Source organism: Macrotis lagotis, chromosome X (assembly GCF_037893015.1).
Source record: "Macrotis lagotis isolate mMagLag1 chromosome X, bilby.v1.9.chrom.fasta, whole genome shotgun sequence".
In the NCBI taxonomy this organism is placed as follows: Eukaryota; Metazoa; Chordata; class Mammalia; order Peramelemorphia; family Peramelidae; genus Macrotis; species Macrotis lagotis.
Window position 1 is genome coordinate 148,569,763 of NC_133666.1, and position 18,754 is coordinate 148,588,516.

At 37.0% G+C, this 18,754-nt stretch overlaps 1 protein-coding gene across 1 annotated transcript in view; it reads right to left on the reverse strand.

Moving 5' to 3' along the window:
• Positions 1 to 18,754, reverse strand: part of RORB (RAR related orphan receptor B) — a 245,007-nt gene that overhangs the window by 13,694 nt on the left and 212,559 nt on the right. The window contains exons 5-9 of the mRNA XM_074208546.1: positions 17,433 to 17,554; positions 15,402 to 15,534; positions 11,485 to 11,592; positions 8,682 to 8,792; positions 5,698 to 5,810 (exon numbers count right to left, since the gene is read on the reverse strand). Coding sequence (XP_074064647.1) covers positions 5,698 to 5,810; positions 8,682 to 8,792; positions 11,485 to 11,592; positions 15,402 to 15,534; positions 17,433 to 17,554 — 587 coding nt within the window. The remainder of the gene's footprint in view (positions 1 to 5,697; positions 5,811 to 8,681; positions 8,793 to 11,484; positions 11,593 to 15,401; positions 15,535 to 17,432; positions 17,555 to 18,754) is intronic.

Sequence of the window (18,754 nt, forward strand, 5' to 3'; positions counted from 1 at the left end):
CCTTAGGCAGCTGGGTGCCCCCCCCCCCTCTTAAAGATTCACCATATTGGAGCCAGACTTAGTGTGGACACTGATTGGCTTAACCTACTGCAGCTCAGAAGTCCAGAGTTCAAGCCTTAGCAGCCCCCAGGCACAGATTACAGGCATATTTGCACCAGGTCTGGCTGACTATCTAATTGTTAAGACCCCTTCTAGCTCTTATAACCTAAATAAGAACAAAATACAGGATTAGAAAATCTTAAATTCCAACTAAGTGTCTGTTGCTAACAACATTGGCACAACTGGGCAGCTGACCTTAACCCTTTCCTCCTCCTGCAATCCTTCATCTCCTATTGTTAGGATAGGAAGAAGGGATTTACATTTTCCTTTATTAATGAAAAATACAGCCTTGAGAAAAGACTCATCAGTGATACCAGGAGTCAGATGTCCCTCTCTCTTTTTCTTTATTACTTAAATTCCAGGATTCAAAAAGAGTACTTGCGGTTCTTAGGCTCTACATATTCTGATCTCCCAGAAAGTAAGACAACTCTCTCAAAATGAAAGGTTAGTGAGAATAATGAATGCTTCCTGGTCACAGGTTCTTTTGATGCCCTACTTTGTGACTTTGGGTCCTAGAACAACATAAACCAGATGACTTTATTTTAGGTCATGATTTTTCAAGTCTATGACTCAGGCAAATTTTAGATTCTTCATTTTCTTTCTGTAACAGACAACATATCCAAAGAATCTTTACAAAATCACATTGAGCATATAATTGATGAGCCTATAATAAAAAGGATGCAGAAGGAGATATTTATTTCCCTTATAGAATTATAGAATTTTATGGTTGGCAGAGACCTAAATCTTAAATTTTATAGATGAGGAAATTCAAGTGCAGAGAGGGGAAAGTGAGTTTCTCAAGATCACATGGTAGAAGATGTGAAACTAGAATCCAGGACTCCAGAGAGTTCACTTTTCTCTTGGCTCTACCTTTTCTTTTTTCTTTTTTTTATTCTTTTCCCTTTATTGAATTTTACAATTTTCCCCCCAATCTCCCTTCCCTCCCCCCCACCCCTCACAGAAGGCAGTCTGATAGTCTTTGCATTGTTTCCATGCTATACATTGATCAAAATTGATGTGTTGAGAAAAAAATCATATTGTATCTACCTTTTCAGGGTAGAAAAGAACCTTTTCAAAGATAGTGGAGATTAGGGGCAGCTAGGTGGCACAGTGGATAGAGCACTGGCCCTGGAGTCAAGAGTACCCAAGTTCAAATCTGGCCTCAGACATTTAATAATTACTTAGCTGTATGACCTTGGGCAAGTCACTTAACCCCATTGCCTTGCAAAAAAAAAGAACCAGAAAGATAGTAGAGATTAGGAAGAACACATATTGAAAATTTTGGAAGGAAAATAATTTCTATCATTGGGGAAAAAATGACTATTTACAAGAACCAAATGAAGATGCTGCAAATACTTTTAGTGGGTACTCTTTTCTAGTAAGACTTTCTTTATAATAAAATGACTCCCAGGACTTCGATTTTAAGAATACAGAGACCATTAACTATGAAACTAAACTTGAATCAACAAAGAGAGTATCCTGAGTCAGGGTCAACCAAACTTTTGGAATATGCTATTGAAGAATAAGCCACGTAGTCAAATTCAACTCCCCTATTCTACCATTTGTATCTGACAAATGCATAGAATCGTGGATTTATACTTGAAATAACTTTACAGATCACCTTGTTAAGTCCCCTTATTTTGAAAATGAGGAACTGAGGGACAAAGGTCCCTTTCCCCATGCCTCGAGTAACTGCAGTTATATTTTGAAACCAAATCCTCTGATGCTAGTTTCATTATATCATTACTCCTTCTTAATATGTGTCCTGCCTTCTGAAGACCACCTGACAGTAGAAGATACCAGATATTGAGGTCCTTTCTTGAACTAAACTGCCTAGCACTCCAACATTACTACAGAGTCGAACTATGATGAGTTGGACACATTAGAATGCCAGACGTATACTTGCCAAAAAAACAAGCACTCACAATGGGGTCAGAAGAAGTGCTACCGAGACACCTTGAAGGTTTCTCTTAAGAACTTTAGAATTGATTGTACAGCTTGGGAGAGACTAGCACAGGACCACCCAGCATGGTGTGCCCTCATAAGTGAGGGTGCTGCACTCTATGAGAAAGGCAGAATTGAAGCAGCTTAAAGGAAACATGATATGCCTAAGTTTAGAGTACCCACCTCAGATGTTCACGAAGACTATTTGTGCCCAATCTGTGGTAGAGCATTCCAAGCTCGTATTGACCTGATTGACCTCAGTTGGATATACTGTAATTTGTCTCAAACATAATGATGTCATTTTGGTCTTCTTTGAAAATAAAGGACAAGAAACAACCACCCTGCCTTATCAAGGCTGGGAGATAGTTAAACCTCATACTCTGGTGTCTCAGCTTTAAGAGGGCTTTTTTAAACCCATCAATACAGAGCAGTAAGTGGAAATTCAATATTAATAGTCATTTTGGGTCACCAGTTTATTTCTTCAATGAAGCCACATCATATAATGAATAACTGGAAAATTTTTTATTTTCATCCTCATATGGCTTCCAATCACTCTCTTGTTCAGTTCTTTTCCAGGCTGTTTATTACCTAAGCATTGGCTATACTCTCCTCTTCTCTATTTCAGTCCTTAGTGAATTATTTCAATTCTACTCTTCTCTCTACACTCAAATCCTTTGCCTCCTTGTCCAAATAGAGATCATGCTTCATGGTGAAGTGGGTAGAGTACTGGATCTGGAGTGAAAAACCTGAATGCAAATCCAGGCTAAGATACTCAATAGCTGTGTGACTGTTGTCAAGTGACAACCTACTCCCCAGGGTTGTTGTGAGGATTAAATGAGATAATATTTGTAATTATCTTAACATAGTGTTGGAACATAGTAGGAGTTATATAAATACTACTATTATTATTGTTATTATTTTATTATCCTGCCCTTGGATTCCTCTCACCATCTGCAAACTTAATCAGGAGCTGGAATGTCTTGTCTTGGGTCAGTAAGAAAATCTCTCTGGATTATAGAATATGTGGAAGAATGAAGAACTTTGAATGTCAAACAAAAGAATTTATATTTGATCCTAGAGGTAATAGGGAGCCCTTGAAGTTTATTTGAGTAAGGAAGTAACATAGTTAGATTTGGACTTTAGGAAAATTGGATGGGAAGAGAATTAAGGAAAGGAAACCAGTAGATTATCATCATAGTCCAGATGAAAGGTGATGAAAGCTTGAACTGGGGCTGTGGCTGTGTGAATCAAGAGAAGGGGATATATATGAGGGATGTTGTACAAGAAGAAATGACAAGATTTAGCAACAGGTTGGATTTATGTGGGGTGAAGGTAAGTGAGAAGTTGAGAATGACACTGGTTTGCAAGCTTGGGGGACTAGGATAATAGTGGAGCCCTTCATTGAGAGAAAACGGCTTTGAAAGATTTAAGAGCTCTGTATATTTTTGATCAACAGTGATTCCAGTGGACCCACAATAAAAAAATGCTGCCCATATCCTCATAGAGAGGTAATAGACTTCAGAGTAAATATTGACAAATATATATTTCAGACAGGCCAAAGTAGGAAATTGTTTTGCTTATTTATGAGTATTTATATTATATTATTATAATATATTTTGTATAATGAATATAATAATATATTATTGTTTTCCTTAATTCTGAATATTTTGCTTTACTTCTATATAATATATAGTAAAATACATATTATACTATATGTATTTTTGCTTAATTATGAATTACTTCTTTTTTTTCTTCCATGAGGGGAGTATGAAAGAGGAAAAATATAGATTTTTGTCAATTGAAAAAATAAAATAAATTCAAAGCTCCTGAGATTGCATTTTACTGGCCATCCCCTTTGTCTAGAATCCTTTTCTTCCTCATCCCCATCTTTAGTTTCCTTCAAGTTCCACTTAAAATGCTACCTTCTTGGATCCCTCTTAATGCTATTGTTTTATCTCTGTTGATTATCTCCACGTTATCTAGCATAGTGTTTGTATACAGTTTGCATATCTCTCATTTAGACTGTGATTTACTTGAGAGTAGAAATTACTTTTTGTATGTTTGTATCTTCAACACATAACACAATGCTAGTATATAGTAAATGCTTAATCAAATGCTTATTGACTTGGAATTGACCTGTGGAATTTGTTATAATGGTATTCTGCTTGTGTATGTAAATGTGAAAGCTGCATGAACATATAGATTTTGCTTATATCACTTAAATTTTTTTTCCCCCGTTTCATTCAAAGGAAGTCAAGAGCTGGATCTAATGCTGAGTAAGAGAGTTTGGGTGATGAAAAATAAGATAAGGAGATTGTCTAAGATTCAGATAAGCTAGAGGTTTATTTTTCAGTTTTTTCCTCTTTATATCCACATAAAGTAACACCATGTACTGAAAAATAAACAAACAAAAAAAAAGCTATTGGATTTAATGTGCTTTCCAATTTGAAACCTAAAACAACTATTATCTGTGGGGTTTTTTTTGGGGTGGTGGTGGAATAATTTCTTCTGAAAATAACTTCTCAAAGTGATTGGAAGAATGCCTTTTTTTAAACAGGGTAAAGTCAGGAAATATATAGATATTTTAAATCCTTGTAACACTATATTACTTTATTATAATATTTTTAAATCTTCTGGGATTGAATATTCTACCATTTCCCTGGAAATATTCAACTAAATACTTAATATTTAAAAGCACCATAGAGAACAACTTGTCCAGTCTTTCACCCAGTACAAAAAAAATCCTTTTTTTAATAATATTTCTTATCAATGACCATCTGCTTGAACATTTCCAGTGTTGTAAAGTTCCTTTCCTGAAGAAGCCACTCATTCCTTAGCTGGTCAATTCTAAGAATTAAGACCATTCTTTTCATTTAGTCTAAATTTACATCTTTTCACTTCCCAGTCACAGATCTTCATTCTGCATATTAGGAAAACACAGAACAAGTCTCTTCCTCTTTTACATACTAGCCCTTATAATTAGAAGACAGCATTAGGCATTGAGATTTGAGTGAAAGAATCTTGTATTGGGAGTCAGAAGGCTTGGGTTCCAATTTATCTGCAGTGATACTTGGCACCCTTAACATTTTTCAACCTCTGTATCCTCATCTGTAAAATGAGGCAGTAGGTCTTGATATCTAAGATCTCTTCTACCTCTAACTCTGTGAGCCCTATGATCATATGAGAGGGTTGAACTAGATGGCCTTTTAGCATTCTATCTAGCTCTACATGTATGATCCTGGTCTTTTATTTTTTCCTACTACTAATTAGAAATCCCTAGTTCCTTTAACTATTCTTCCCATAATATGTTTTTCAGACCCTTCAGTTTTCTGATCATGTTCCAGTTTATCTTTAACTATAAGTTTGTTTGCAAATAGGATTACAGATTTGGAGTGGCAGAGACTTTAGACATCTACTTCATGTAAAATGCTGTCACTTTAGAGAGGAAAAAATTAATCCCAAGGATAATATTAGAAACTAGATTTGAGCTCTAGAAGAAGTCCTCTGACTCTGGAGTCAGTGATCTTTTCACTGTCTCTAATCTGTTGTAGCTTTTAATTATGTGGATAATTTTTGAGAATCCTGTCCTTAACCCATAGTGAACAGTCTCTTGTAGAGTGGTCAGTCTTATTGTACAGTGATCTGTGAACCTACCTTTGCCAAAGTCTCATCATCAAGGTGATTCTTCTGAATCACATGCTGAAGTGCGAAATAAATCTTCTCTTGAAGCTTCTGGACCTTTCTAGGTTCTATCAGCCAGGCTCGGTCTGCCAAAGGAAAAAAAAAGGAAGTAATAAAGATGGAGACTAGAGGAAAAAAAAGTTTTTTCTTTTTCACTTAACATCAATGATAATAAATCCACATTTCAAGCTCCACAACAGGCTACTTGTAAAGCTGCTTTTGAAGTCAACTTTCCAAATTTGCAATAAATGATACAGGAAAACATGTTTTAATGACAAATGTACTGGTTTCAGAACTTCTTTATGTCTCTTTATTCTTAGTCTCTGTCTGTCTCTGTCTGTCTGACTCTGTTTCTGTCTCTGTCACTGTCTGCCTTTCTCTCCTGAGAGGAATTTAGCCTTGGTTTCTGTAGTGAAAAATGGAAATGAATAATCTGTCTGGGAAAAAAAAGGTTTCATAGTAGAATAGGCTTGATATTTGGGAAGACTTGTCCCTACCAATACTTAGGTTTTTCTTATCAAGTATTGAAAGGAAGCTGTTTTATCCTTTGTATAGGATTAATATTAACTGAAGCTGTGCATTCTGCCTTTAGACCCATTTCTCCTTCTATTACTAGGCTTTGTTAGTTGTCAGTGGTGGTGATGGGAAATTATACTATTTATCCCCTGGATGCTTCATATAAAACAATGTGCTAGGAGACAGTATGGTGGGTTAGCCTTAAATTGGAACTGACCCATCCACAGCCCTAAGAATATAAACTAGCTTTACTGATGAGTCAGAATGAATCTCCAGATGCTGAATAGATACCCATGGAAAAAAAACCTGGGCATAATACTCCTGAATCCAGTTCAAGTAAGGTGAGCAACTTGATTCGGTAATTCTAGAAGGGACAATGACAACTTCACCCAGCAGTTAAGCAAACCCTTTACGTAAGTGAACACAAAAGCCCTCAGTGACTATTGTCATTCAGTTTAAATTTAGTTGTTCTCTCCCTCCCTTCCCAGAGTTGTCTGGAATGAAACAGTCTGTCACTATTGTGGGTAGTCTTGGGAAGAGTGGCTTGAGAGAAGGTCCACTGGGGTACAGGTTTCTGCCTAGTGGGAGGGCTACTGCTACCTGTTATTTTCCTTATCCTGTTGGATAGGTGGCTCCATGCCAGCATAATCACAGTGTTAAAAGGGTGATTAAAGGTTATTGATGTGGGTCTGTAGACAGGGTGGAAAAAGTTCCATAAGGTAGACAAGGCAAAATCTTAGGATACTGTTAGGTGCCAAACTTGGGGTCAGAAAAATCTGAGTTTGAATCTAGCTTCAGAAAAACTAACTATGTGATCCTGAACAAATCACTTAATCTCTTGTAGCCTCAATTTCCTCATCTGTAAAATGGGAATGATACTAGTATCTACCTGCCAGGGTTGTTGTCAGGATCAAATAAGCTAATATATGTATATGTATATATATATATATATATATATCTTTGAAAATCTTAAATTACTTTATAAATCATAGCTATTATTATCATCATATCAAACTAGGCAGAATTTTTTGGGGGGAGCAGAGTTTGGAGTTTTGGAGGGAGAGGCAGAGAATCAGAAGAAAAACAAAATGGTAAAGTAGGTTTGTAGTTCACTTGGAAAAGTTCAGGCAAATGTTTTCCAGGGTAGAGTCTCCTTGACTGTCAAACAACATAGATCTTATTGACTACGCACAATTTTCCACATCTGCAGCAAAGTAAGTATGGTGGAAGCCAGGGATTCATTTGCTTTCACCTTTAGGTTCAAGATTATTCATGAGTCAGGTATGTGAGAAGTTTGATTATATCATGTTTAAGAATCTGATGCTGATTATTGACATGGGCCCTTTTGAAAAAAGGGTGGGGGGAAGTTTCTGATTCAGATGTCTCTTTTGGGCAGAAGACTTAGTCAAACTTTTTCTCTTTCACTCACTTATCCATATCTTTAGGTTTTATTTTAAGTACCATACTTCATGGAAACAAGCACATTTCATGAACACCACCAAATAAAAAGAGAGGAAAAAGAGAAAGTAACAGAAGGGAAATTATATAGCCTGCCATTATTGTGGGGAATACTTAGTGGTATCTGTTAGTCTATGTAGACATTTTTAAAAGATCATAAAATCTCCATTCTGAGGAACTGTGTGGAAAAGAAAATATCTAGAATAGTTTCTTTTTTTCAAATACTTATAAGAAAACGGGACTGACCCTCAGAATGATAACTGTTCTCCACCTAGAGTTGTATTAAAAACCCATAGATGCTTTGTTAGAAAGAAAAAGGCCTCCAAAACAGCAAAGAGACCTTAAGGCTGGTATTCTTGGTTAAGATACTGAGTGTAACAGTGACATATGTTCTGGTCTAATTTCAGAAAAAAACAAAAACGTCTACTCGAGCCATAGAAAAAGGTGAGAACTTGTTAGGGAGGGAAGGAAGGAAGAGTGGAGGCAGAAAAGAAAGATAGGGAGAGAGAGAAAGAGACACAGAGACAGACATAAACAGAATAGAGAGAGAAAAACTGAAACAGAAATAGAAACCAAGACAGATGGACAGAAAGAGTCAGAGTACAAAGCAGGGGTGGGGGGAGAGAGACAGAGAGAGAGAGACAGACAGAGAGAGAGAGAGAGAGACAGAGAGAGACAGAGACAGAGACACAGACACACAGAGAGAGAAAGACAGAGAGAGAGAGAGAGACAGAGAGAGACACACACACACAGAGACAGGCAGAGAAGCAGAGAAGCAGATAGAGAGAGGGACAGAGATAGAAAGGAAAGAGAGGAAGAAAGATATAATAGCATAAATGAAAAATGGAAGAAAAGTTGGTCTGACTTTTTTAAAGTGAATCTTGAAAGAACAGAAGAAGTAGGGATGCTCATTTCTTTATGATGATAAAGAGAAAAGGAGGTTGAATAAAAAGAGAATGACATTTGCATGCAGCCCTCCTTACCTGGAGAAATCAGCACAGCAGATGAAAACAAGGCAATCTCTTCCTCAGTCAGCTGCAAGGAACACAAATTCTTTGCAAAGTCAAATGCTTCATTCACCAGGTCATCAGAACCTAAAAAAGGACAAAACAAATTCATTGAATAGCATTGGAACAAAATGGGACAAGAGTCAAGGAAAACTGTTCTCTACATAGTTACTTAAGGGCTTATATACTGGTTACTCTTAGAATTATCTTTGAAAAACCTATTCTCAACCAAGAGGCTAAAGTGATATCTAAGTGGGACAGCTATGTGGTATATGAAGTTGGCAAGTCCTGAGTTCAAATCTAGACTCAGACTATAAGGATGACCTTTGTGCAAGTCACTTCACCTCTGTTTGCCTCAATTTCCTCATCTACAAAAGAGGGAAATAACCTTGCCTCCCAGGGTTGTTATGAGTATCAAATGAGATAATAATTACAAGGGCTTAATTTGGCACATAGACAGCACTTTATAAACATTAGCTGCTATTTATTATTATGAGTTCATATCCAGACTCAGATACCAGTGAGGTGTCTCAATGGGCAAACTTCTGTTTGCCTTAGTTTCATCATCTATAAAAGGGAAGTCATAATAGCAGGGTTGTACTAATTGTTTTCTAAGATTCCTTCCAATTCTAAATCTTATGATCTTATGAGTTTTTTTATTTTTTTGAAGTTAAATTTTAATCTGAGTCACTCTAAAAAACCAGTTGGTGAACTGGAACTATTTTAGGATTATCCTTTAAATAAAGAAAAAGAAAGAGACACAAAGACTAAAGGTGTTGAACATAAGCAGCTAGGTAAATATTATAGATGACTCAGGAAGAGCTGAGTTTGAATTCTACCTCAAAAAGTTACCAGCTGTATAACTTAATTTCTTTTAACCTCATCTGTAAATTGGGTACAACAGGACCTTTTTCAGAGTTTTTGTGAGGCTCAGATGGGATAATATTTTGGCAACTTTAAAACACTACATAAATGCTGGTTGTTATCAATATAGTCAATTAGCAATCCTATAGCAATTCCAAGTTAATTTTTATTTTATGAGACTGGAAATCTTCCATAGATGTTTGTCAAGTCTTTTTTCTCCTTTCTTGAAAACTAAGCCTTGGAGACAAAGTAGATGGACATGTATCAACTGTTTGGAAGGAAAAGTGCCAACCTTGACCCAATTGCTTTCAGCTAACTAGATCAGCTGATGGCACGGGCAAGGAAAAGTGGTATCCTGCTTTGGCATTTAAAGGCAAGATATGGAGCAGATGAAACCAAGGACCTTGGAAAATTTTCCTGGCAACATTTCAGGGTTGCTAATGCTCTTTGATCATGTTTGGGTGTCTGAGTGAGTTGATATAGCTGATGAAACAGTTCTAATTAGACAGTGTTCCACCCCTCTAACTCTTTTAATCTATAGAACAGGATCATAGGATCATAGGTCATTTATAGTTGAAAAATCTAGAAATGGAAGGAATCCTAGAAACTATAGTTCTATTTTCTTATTTTATAGATAAGGAGGGGTGGCTAGGTGGTGTAGTGGATAGAACATCTGCCCTAGAATCAGGAGTACCTGAGTTCAAATCCAGCCTCAGACACTTAATAATTACCTAGCTGTGTGGCCTTGGGCAAGCCACTTAACCCCATTGCCTTACAAAAAAAAACAAACCTAAAAATATAGTTAAGGAAACTAAGGGGAGGGGAAAGGAATTGGGAAGAGAAGGGAAGGGAAGGAAAAGGAAAGGAAGGGAAATTAAAGGAAAAGATGGAACAGAAGGAAATAAACACTTATAAGGTACTTACCAAGAAGGAAGGCATTATGCTAAGTGCTTTACAAATATTATCTCATTTGATCTAAGACTCATAAAATTTAAGGGTCTGGGTCACAGAGCTTTTAAGTTATCAAAGTGCTATTAGAACTCAGGTTCTGTGACACCAAGTTCAGGGTTTTCTATTGGACCACTCTTTCTAACTTTGGTATCATAAAAGACACAGTCTGTAAACCAGCTTTTTCATCTATGGTTCCTTGCCAGGTTAAGTAAACCTGGCCATGATTAATAGGTAGGGCATCATTATCTTTGATAGGGCATAGATGATGTAATGTCCAGTTTAATTGGATATCCTAATCAAGTATCATTAATTCATGCCAAGAGTGAAACTTTAAGAATTGTCATCTTTTAAACATCAATGCTACCCAAAGCAGTCTGGGCCCACCTGAGGACCTTGTACATATTTAGAGTATCACTGTATAAAGTAGGGAACATTTTTTGAAAACAATTAATTAGAATGAACCATAGTTTTTCTCAGCAACTGAGGAGTGGTTTGCCTCAAAGTGAGAAGTGCCTTTACTGTGATTCTTAGTGAGTGCTGTGATTCTACTATTTCTCAGGTGGGGAACCAAGCTCTTTACCATAGTTTGAATGAATTAATGAAAAAATACATTTAATAAGCACTAACTATGGGAAACAGGAACTATTCTGCAAGTCATTCAAAGTTCATCTGGGAGTCCTACTCATTTGTAATATAAGAAAAAAAGGGCTGGAGATGCAAATGCAGAAAAGAGAAGACAGTCCTTGACCTCAAGGAACTTTTCATTCTAATAGGGAAGATCATATATGTATGATGTTTTAAAAAATGAATTATTTATCCTTGCTCTCACCAGGACTGGAGCCCATGGGCACACATGCCCTGCATGGGTACACATCAACCTAAATTGATGTTTAAGGTGAGGTAGCTGATTGTGACATAAAGAATAAACAAACAAACCTCCATATATTCCTGAAAATAAACTTACCTAAGGCTTTGAACATTTGCATTCCTCCATACTTTCCTTCAAACAGAACAGTGTTGTTTAGTGGGTTGAAGGCACGACACATTCTCACTAAAACCACTTCCAAGCAACCTGTCCAGGTGAAGGAAAAAAAATATAGTATCATCAAATTTGTTAAAGCAGTCTTGCAACTATGGGAAACATTTAAAAAATTTTTATAAACTCAGTTCATTCATTCTCCTCCAAACCAAATCTTTCCTGATCTTCTACAATGATCTCTGCTTTCCCTCTACTTAAATTACCTTGTATTTATTCACCTTAATAAATAGGCAAGTAGAATGTAACTTCTTGAGGGCAGGGATTGATTTTAATTTTGTAACCTCAGGACTAAGCAGAATGCTTTGTATATTGACAGTACTTAATACTGTAAATTGAATTAGCTATTTAGTATTTAATAAGCTAATCTCTTGCTGAGGAGGGAGGAAGAATATAGATATAAAGAGGAGTACATTGAAATTTTATTTCACTTTAGTTGGCAACTTGAGATTTCATTGATGTAGAAAACTTCTGGGAAAAAATATTCAGTATAGATTGGCAACTGCTCTATAAATTATAGTTTTAGAAGGCTTAGAATTTAAAGAGATTAAATGACTTGTCTGTGGTCATAAGGAAGTTCTATGAAATCAAAAGAGGGAGGGATCACTGCTGGTTGAAGAGCTGAGGATGGAGTTGCCTGGAAAAGGTAACACTGAATTATGCTCAGTATATGAATAGGCTTGTTTTAATTGCTACTATTGTTCTAGGGAGTAAATGACCCTTGATTCTTATATGAATTATTAAAAAAATGTGAAGGAGAAAATGTATTTCCAAAATGGCTTTGATCAGAGGTGATGATGCTGTGTATGGCACCTTGTTTGTGGAGTAAATATGAATTGGGTGCAATGAAAATGAGTTAATCCTTAATTATCTCTTAATAGACATCCCGTGTAATCGTAGATAAAACAAAATAGTGAGTCATAATCAAAAGCCCTTAATCTTTGATCTGGATGTTTTGTGAAAGATAGTTGTCATTCTAATTTTATATATCTTTAGATTTGTTGATTTGTATTCCTTGAGCAACCCAAAAATATACTGGATAGCATATGGTATTAAACATTTTTTTTAAAAATGAAAAGCAAACAGTTTAATATTTTTTTCAATGTTATTGCCTGAATGTCAAGAGATTTGTATAATTTACCTAGAGAAAAGGCTCTTTATTTCCTTTTTTCCCAATTACATAAAATAAAGATTGTTTTCAGCATTCATTTTTGAGTTACATATTTTTCTCCCTTCTTTCTTTACCTCCCTCCCTTCCCTTGACAATGAGTAATCTGATAAAGATTATAAATGTACAATTATGTTAAATATATTTCCATTTTAGTCATGTTGTGAAAGAAGAATCAGAACATAAAGGAAAAAGATAAGTAAAAAAGCATAAAGCAAATTTTAAAAAGTGAAAATAGTATGTCTTGGTTTGCATTCAGACTCCATAGTTCTTTCTCTGACATGGATCATAGTTTCCATCTCAAGTCTTTTAGAATTGTTTTTGATCAGTGTACTGCTGAGAAGAGCTGAGTCTATCATAGTTGATTATCACACAATGTTGCTGTTACTGTGTACAATACGCTATGGTTCTGCACACTTTAGTCAGCATCAGTTCATGTAAAACTTTCCAGGTTTAGAGAAAGGGTTCTTAACCAGGGGTCTAAAAATGATACCTATATTTCATTATAACTGCTTTTCCTTTATAATCCTCAGTATTTCATTTTGTACATTTAAATATTATTCTTCAGACTTCATCAAATTGACAAAGGGGGTTTGAAACACAGACAAAAATCCTACCTTAGAAGATACTCATTAATGTTGTTTGCATATATAAGGATTTGGTAAGCATCAAATGAGAGAAAGGATTCAGAATTTGAGCCACTTCACTTTAGAATATCAGAGACATGGCTAACACCATTGAAACTAAGCTTCAGAAACCACAAAGCAACCTCATGATTCATTTTGTTTGTGTTTTCTCTGGTGTTCGACTAGGGGTCATAGTCTCTCCTGATATGTTTGCAAGCATATATGTTTGTATGTGTGATGTCTGAACGGCAGTTGTACATGCATAATTATTTCTTTACTCAGAGTCCTTGGTCATAATTATTGTGGGCAACAAATGATATATTGAACATTTCCACAGAGCTTATTGCTTTCACTGAGATAGCTGTCTAGCTAGGTCTCTGTTCTGCCATACTCCTTGGGACTGTAGGATTCATTTAGAAAGGATCCCCACAATTTAGAAGTTTCCATTCCTATCCATAGTAGGGGAAAGTTCTACTTCTCAAGTCAATCTGAATCAACAAATATTTATTATGCTACTACTCCATATCTGGCACAGTGCTAAGTTCCAGAGATACAAGACAAAAAAAAATGTAGTCTTTACTCTCAAAGAGATTACATTCTATTGAGGGGAAGGGCAGGGAAACAGGAACTATTCTGCCAGTCATTCAAAGTTCATCCTACTCATTTGTAATATAAGAAAAACTTGTCTTGAATTTATTTCTTAGGGTTGTCAGAACACTTTGGAAATCTACCTTCATTGGCTCCGGTATCTTCCAGACATATTTCTTAGCCTTTACTACAGAGCAATTCAATTCAATTTAATGCAGTATAATTAAGTAACTATTTATTAAGCAACTACTTTGTACTAAAACTGAACAGCAAGGTGGCACACTAAATAGAGTGCCTGACCCAGAGTAAGGAAGAACGACTCATCTTCCCGAATTCAAATGTGGTCTTAGATATTTATTAGTTGTGTGACATTGGTTTGCCTCAGAAAACCATTGCCCAGAAAATCCCAAATCGGGGCATCAGATATAACTGAAAATGCCTGAACAACAACAAACGTGCCAAAACAATAGTCCCTGACTTCAGGGAGCCTTCTGCTGGGAGGGATACAACTTTGTAAAAAGTAATTTCAAGAAGCTGAATGTGCTACATGGGTTAGGGTGAGAAAAGAACCATGATGGAACATCTATTTGAAGACTTATAAAACTTTTCCCCTCACAACTGAGGGAGATGGTAGTATAAATATTATTACCCCCATTTTACAACTGGGAAAACTGAGGCTCAGAGAGGCAACCTTGCTGAAGGCTACATACCTAATCTGTGTCAGAACCAGGACTACAGGTTAAGGAGTGCATGGATGTTACATGATCGGGCAATAAATACATCCCCTAAAGGCTGACTCTGGCTGATCTTAAACTATTGCTTTGAAAAAGAAACGAAGAGCAAGACAATTTCCTTCCTGTTTAGGTCAGGGCATCACTGAATCCAGTACCTGGCAGAGTGTTTTTTATTCACTTTCTTCCTGAGTGGTGGGGTGCATGTGCGTGGAGTATGCACACGTTTCCCCCCTCTTCTCCCCCTTTCCACCTGACAACCCCCACCCCGGTGCCGGGCATAGGCTGCAGGCTATTCTCATTAAAATGATTGGAATTGACCACAGAGGCTGGGCTCGGTTAGCCTGGATTTGTTTCCCTGAAAGCCAGCGATGGTGGGTTTTCTTTCTTTCTTTTCCTTTTTTTTTTTTTTTAAACGCGCCAGCTCAGCAATTCAGCCACCTTGACACACTAATTACTTGCGGAGCCTGTCAGCCTCGGTCTCTCAGCCTCTGCAATTAATGGCTCCTCTTTCAATAAGCAGAATTACATTTGACTTCAAAGAAGAATCGAAAGGAAGAGCAGGGCATTTTTATTATAGAGAGTTCCCTATGGGAGCCGGGGGACCGTGTGTGGGCGGTAAAACTGAGCCGCTTACTGGACGGGGATTGATTAGGGCCGACACCGCAGTAACTGCCCACCATAGCCCCGTCTCTAAACTCCACCGGCCCCCTTCGGCCTGCACACGCTCACCTGACTTCAGGAGTAGAATCTGATCATTCTGACAGAGCTCCATGAAACCTGTGATCCTTTTCGCAAACTCCACCACATATTGGATTGCGTGAGTGATCTGAACAGCACACTGTTGCCACAATGCCTCTCTGGTCTTCAAGAGGGAAAAAAAAACACAGGTAAAGAGTGAAAAAAACAAAGAAACTCTCTGGGGACTAGATAAGCGGCAAAGAATTACTGGATTCCTGCTTATCTGTTCCCTGGCCCCGAGGTAGGAATTTACAGGATCCTCAATAAAAAGTAGGGGGTTTGGAGTGAATGTATCAAAGGTATTGTGCTCCTCTGTTTGGACCTTGATAGACTAAAATCATGGGAAAGAGAAAGGGACTAAAATGGGGAAAATGGCTTCCAGGACACCTAGTTTCTCAAAGTCACTTCCCCTCTTTCTTTTTTTTCCCCTTCTGTTCACAGTAAAAGAAACTCTTTGGATTATGTGTAACAGCATTTCACAGTTATCCTTTTTGTTTCTGAATGACCACTATTTGCTAGCTCTTGACATTGCTAGGCAGCTAAAAGTTCATAATTTTTAAAGTTAGTAATATACTATTAAGCCAGGAATATTTCCAGGCAATTGGAAGTTCTACCCAGATTATTCAGTGTATACACAGCACTGAAACTAGAACTAGGAAGACACGCTTTCTTTTCTGGCTGTAAACATAAATTTTACTAGCTGTGTGGCCATGGGTAAGTCAATTACCTCTGTTTGCCTCAGTTTTCTCATCTGTAAAATGGGGTTATAATAATACTTATTTCCCAGGTTTTTATGAGGAGCAAATGAGATAATTATATGAAGTGCCTGACTCATAGTAAGCATTTAACAAGTGTTGATTAAATTAAATGAATAGGAAGCACACACAAAATTTTACAGAAAATTGAAGTCTCTCCCTAAGAACAAAACCAAACCAGACCCCTCTAATATTTTAAATAAATGAAAATCACATTATTAATATCTCAACAGTGTAATGGGATAAACCAAGACATACTTCATGAGACCATAGAATTTTTGAGCATGAGATCATAGAGATTATCTAGTTCAACCCCCTCATTTTTGGGGACAAGGAATTGAGACTGAAATCCTCAAGGTCATATAGTTTGGTTATGTTATGGGGGTTAGAACCCAGTTCTCCATAAATTCCATTCCAGGGTTCTTAATAATATTCATTATTTTCTTTAAAATATAATACTGGGGGCGGCTAGGTGGTGCAGTGGATAGAGCACTGGCCCTGGAGTCAGGAGTACCTGAGTTCAAATCCGGCCTCAGACACTTAATTACCTAGCTATATGGCCTTGGGCAAGCCACTTAACCCCATTGCCTAGCAAAAATATATGTGTGTGTGTGTGTGTGTGTGTGTGTGTGTGTGTGTGATCCCAGAACTTTAGAGCTGGTCCTCCAGCTCCCATAGGGAGCTCGCTAGATCACTTAGGAAAGTTGCTCAGTTTTTAACAGATGAGTAAACTGAAGCCGGGAAAGGTGAAGTCTCTTGCCCAAGGTAAACTAGAATAATCTCTCCATCAGCAATGATAGTCTGCCCAATAAATAGTTGTGTGCTTTTCTTTTATCTTTGTAAGATGTGACAGGACTGATGCAGAACTGATAGAGACTTTAGAAGCTATCTACTTCCATGCTTTCATTTTACAGATAAGGAAACTGAGGTGCAGAGTTAATGTGACTCAACTAAAGTCACACACAAATGGCAAATTCCATATTTGAATCCAGACCCTCTGAGACTAGTCTTCCCCTATACTAGGCTACTTCTGACTACATTGAATAAACTATCAGTGTATATTTAGAATGTTCTTCTTTAGACTGCCTTTTCCCTTTGCTTTCAGTAGATTAAAAATATTCAACTGTTCCTTCTGCTCAAACCTTTTAGAACCCTTTCCCAACATGGTAAGATACCATTAAATGTTCTAAAGGCAGTGGCAGCAGGGATGGACAGCTACAGGATTACAAGAAATAGAGGTAAGACTCTCCATAGCTTCTCCAAATACCTTGCTCTGATATGCCTTAATTTCTTCATACGTGTGAGTCTGCCAGGCTAGCTGGTGTAGCTCCTCCATGGTGTATTGACACGTCTCCAAATGGGACTTAATGATGTTCTGTGCAATTCGATCTAGGAGAAAGAAAAATCAATTTGTAGGTTTGGGAATAAAACTGCTCTCTCCAAGGAAATCAGCTTTACAAATATTTAATGTTTGAAAGCAGTTTGGAAACACGCTATTGTGTCAGGAAATTTATTTTTTTCCTTCTCCAAACTCTGTCCACCTCTGAAGCTCAAGGCAAATTATCCACTTGGATATTTTTCAGAATCACTCAGTCCATTAAGAGAAGGGGAGCTTATACTTTGTGCCCCCTTCCTTGTATGCTTTCTGACCCATATTATTGGGATCCTTGCTAGTTGTAGAGATTTCATGTTAATATTACTGTCATTATTGCTATCAAATTAAGCTAAAACAATTGTGCCTTATGTTGTTTGGGCTAAGAATACCCTAACAGTCTTAACACTTCCTTTGAAAACATCTTAAATGAGCTTGGAAAACATGAAAAGTCTTTAAAAGCAGCAATGAGCACCGTCTGTCTTCAGTTCCTTGAAGTTCAAATTTGGCTATGGTTAGTAGGAGGTCCCCTAAAAAAATCACGATCTTTCTGCTATCTGAGGGAATGGCTGAGTGGTGGGTACTTTGGGGAAGATGTAAGAGGCAAGGAATCCAAACTCCTTTCTGACTAGGCAGGTTTTAGGATGAATTTCAATTTTCAGGATGTTACTCAAGCTCTATGAATTGGAATTAGGTCTCCTTTTTGTCCCAACTTCTCAGTGAATGATAATTTTCTTGATTTGAAATTAAGTAAAGCTGAAACATGAAAGAAATATTAAGTATATATATTTGAATTGCACCAATTGAAAATCAGCAAAGAAACAAAACTTCCCCTGTAGGATACTGTGAACATGTGTTTGGCTTCGAACTATGACATTCTAAACTTGGCCAGAAAACTTGATATATTAAAAGAAATGTGCAAGCCAAGAAGAAACCTCTTGGCTCATAATGGCAATTCCAGTAATATCTCCTGGGTACTTAGATCAAAACCTTGAAGATCCCCTTCCGCATATGAACCAAAAGCTACCTATTTAAATTTCTAGGATTGGGTGATTTTCTTCACTCCAAGATTTTGAGTTTCAATTTAGCTCTAAGATCAGAACTCCCTTTTACTGTGCCTCCTGCTTTCTCCTGGGAGATTCTGAGTTTTGAATCATGGTTATTGACTGGGAAATGCTAGTTGCAGTTAGTCTCTCTCCCTTTACCTTTTTCACTGT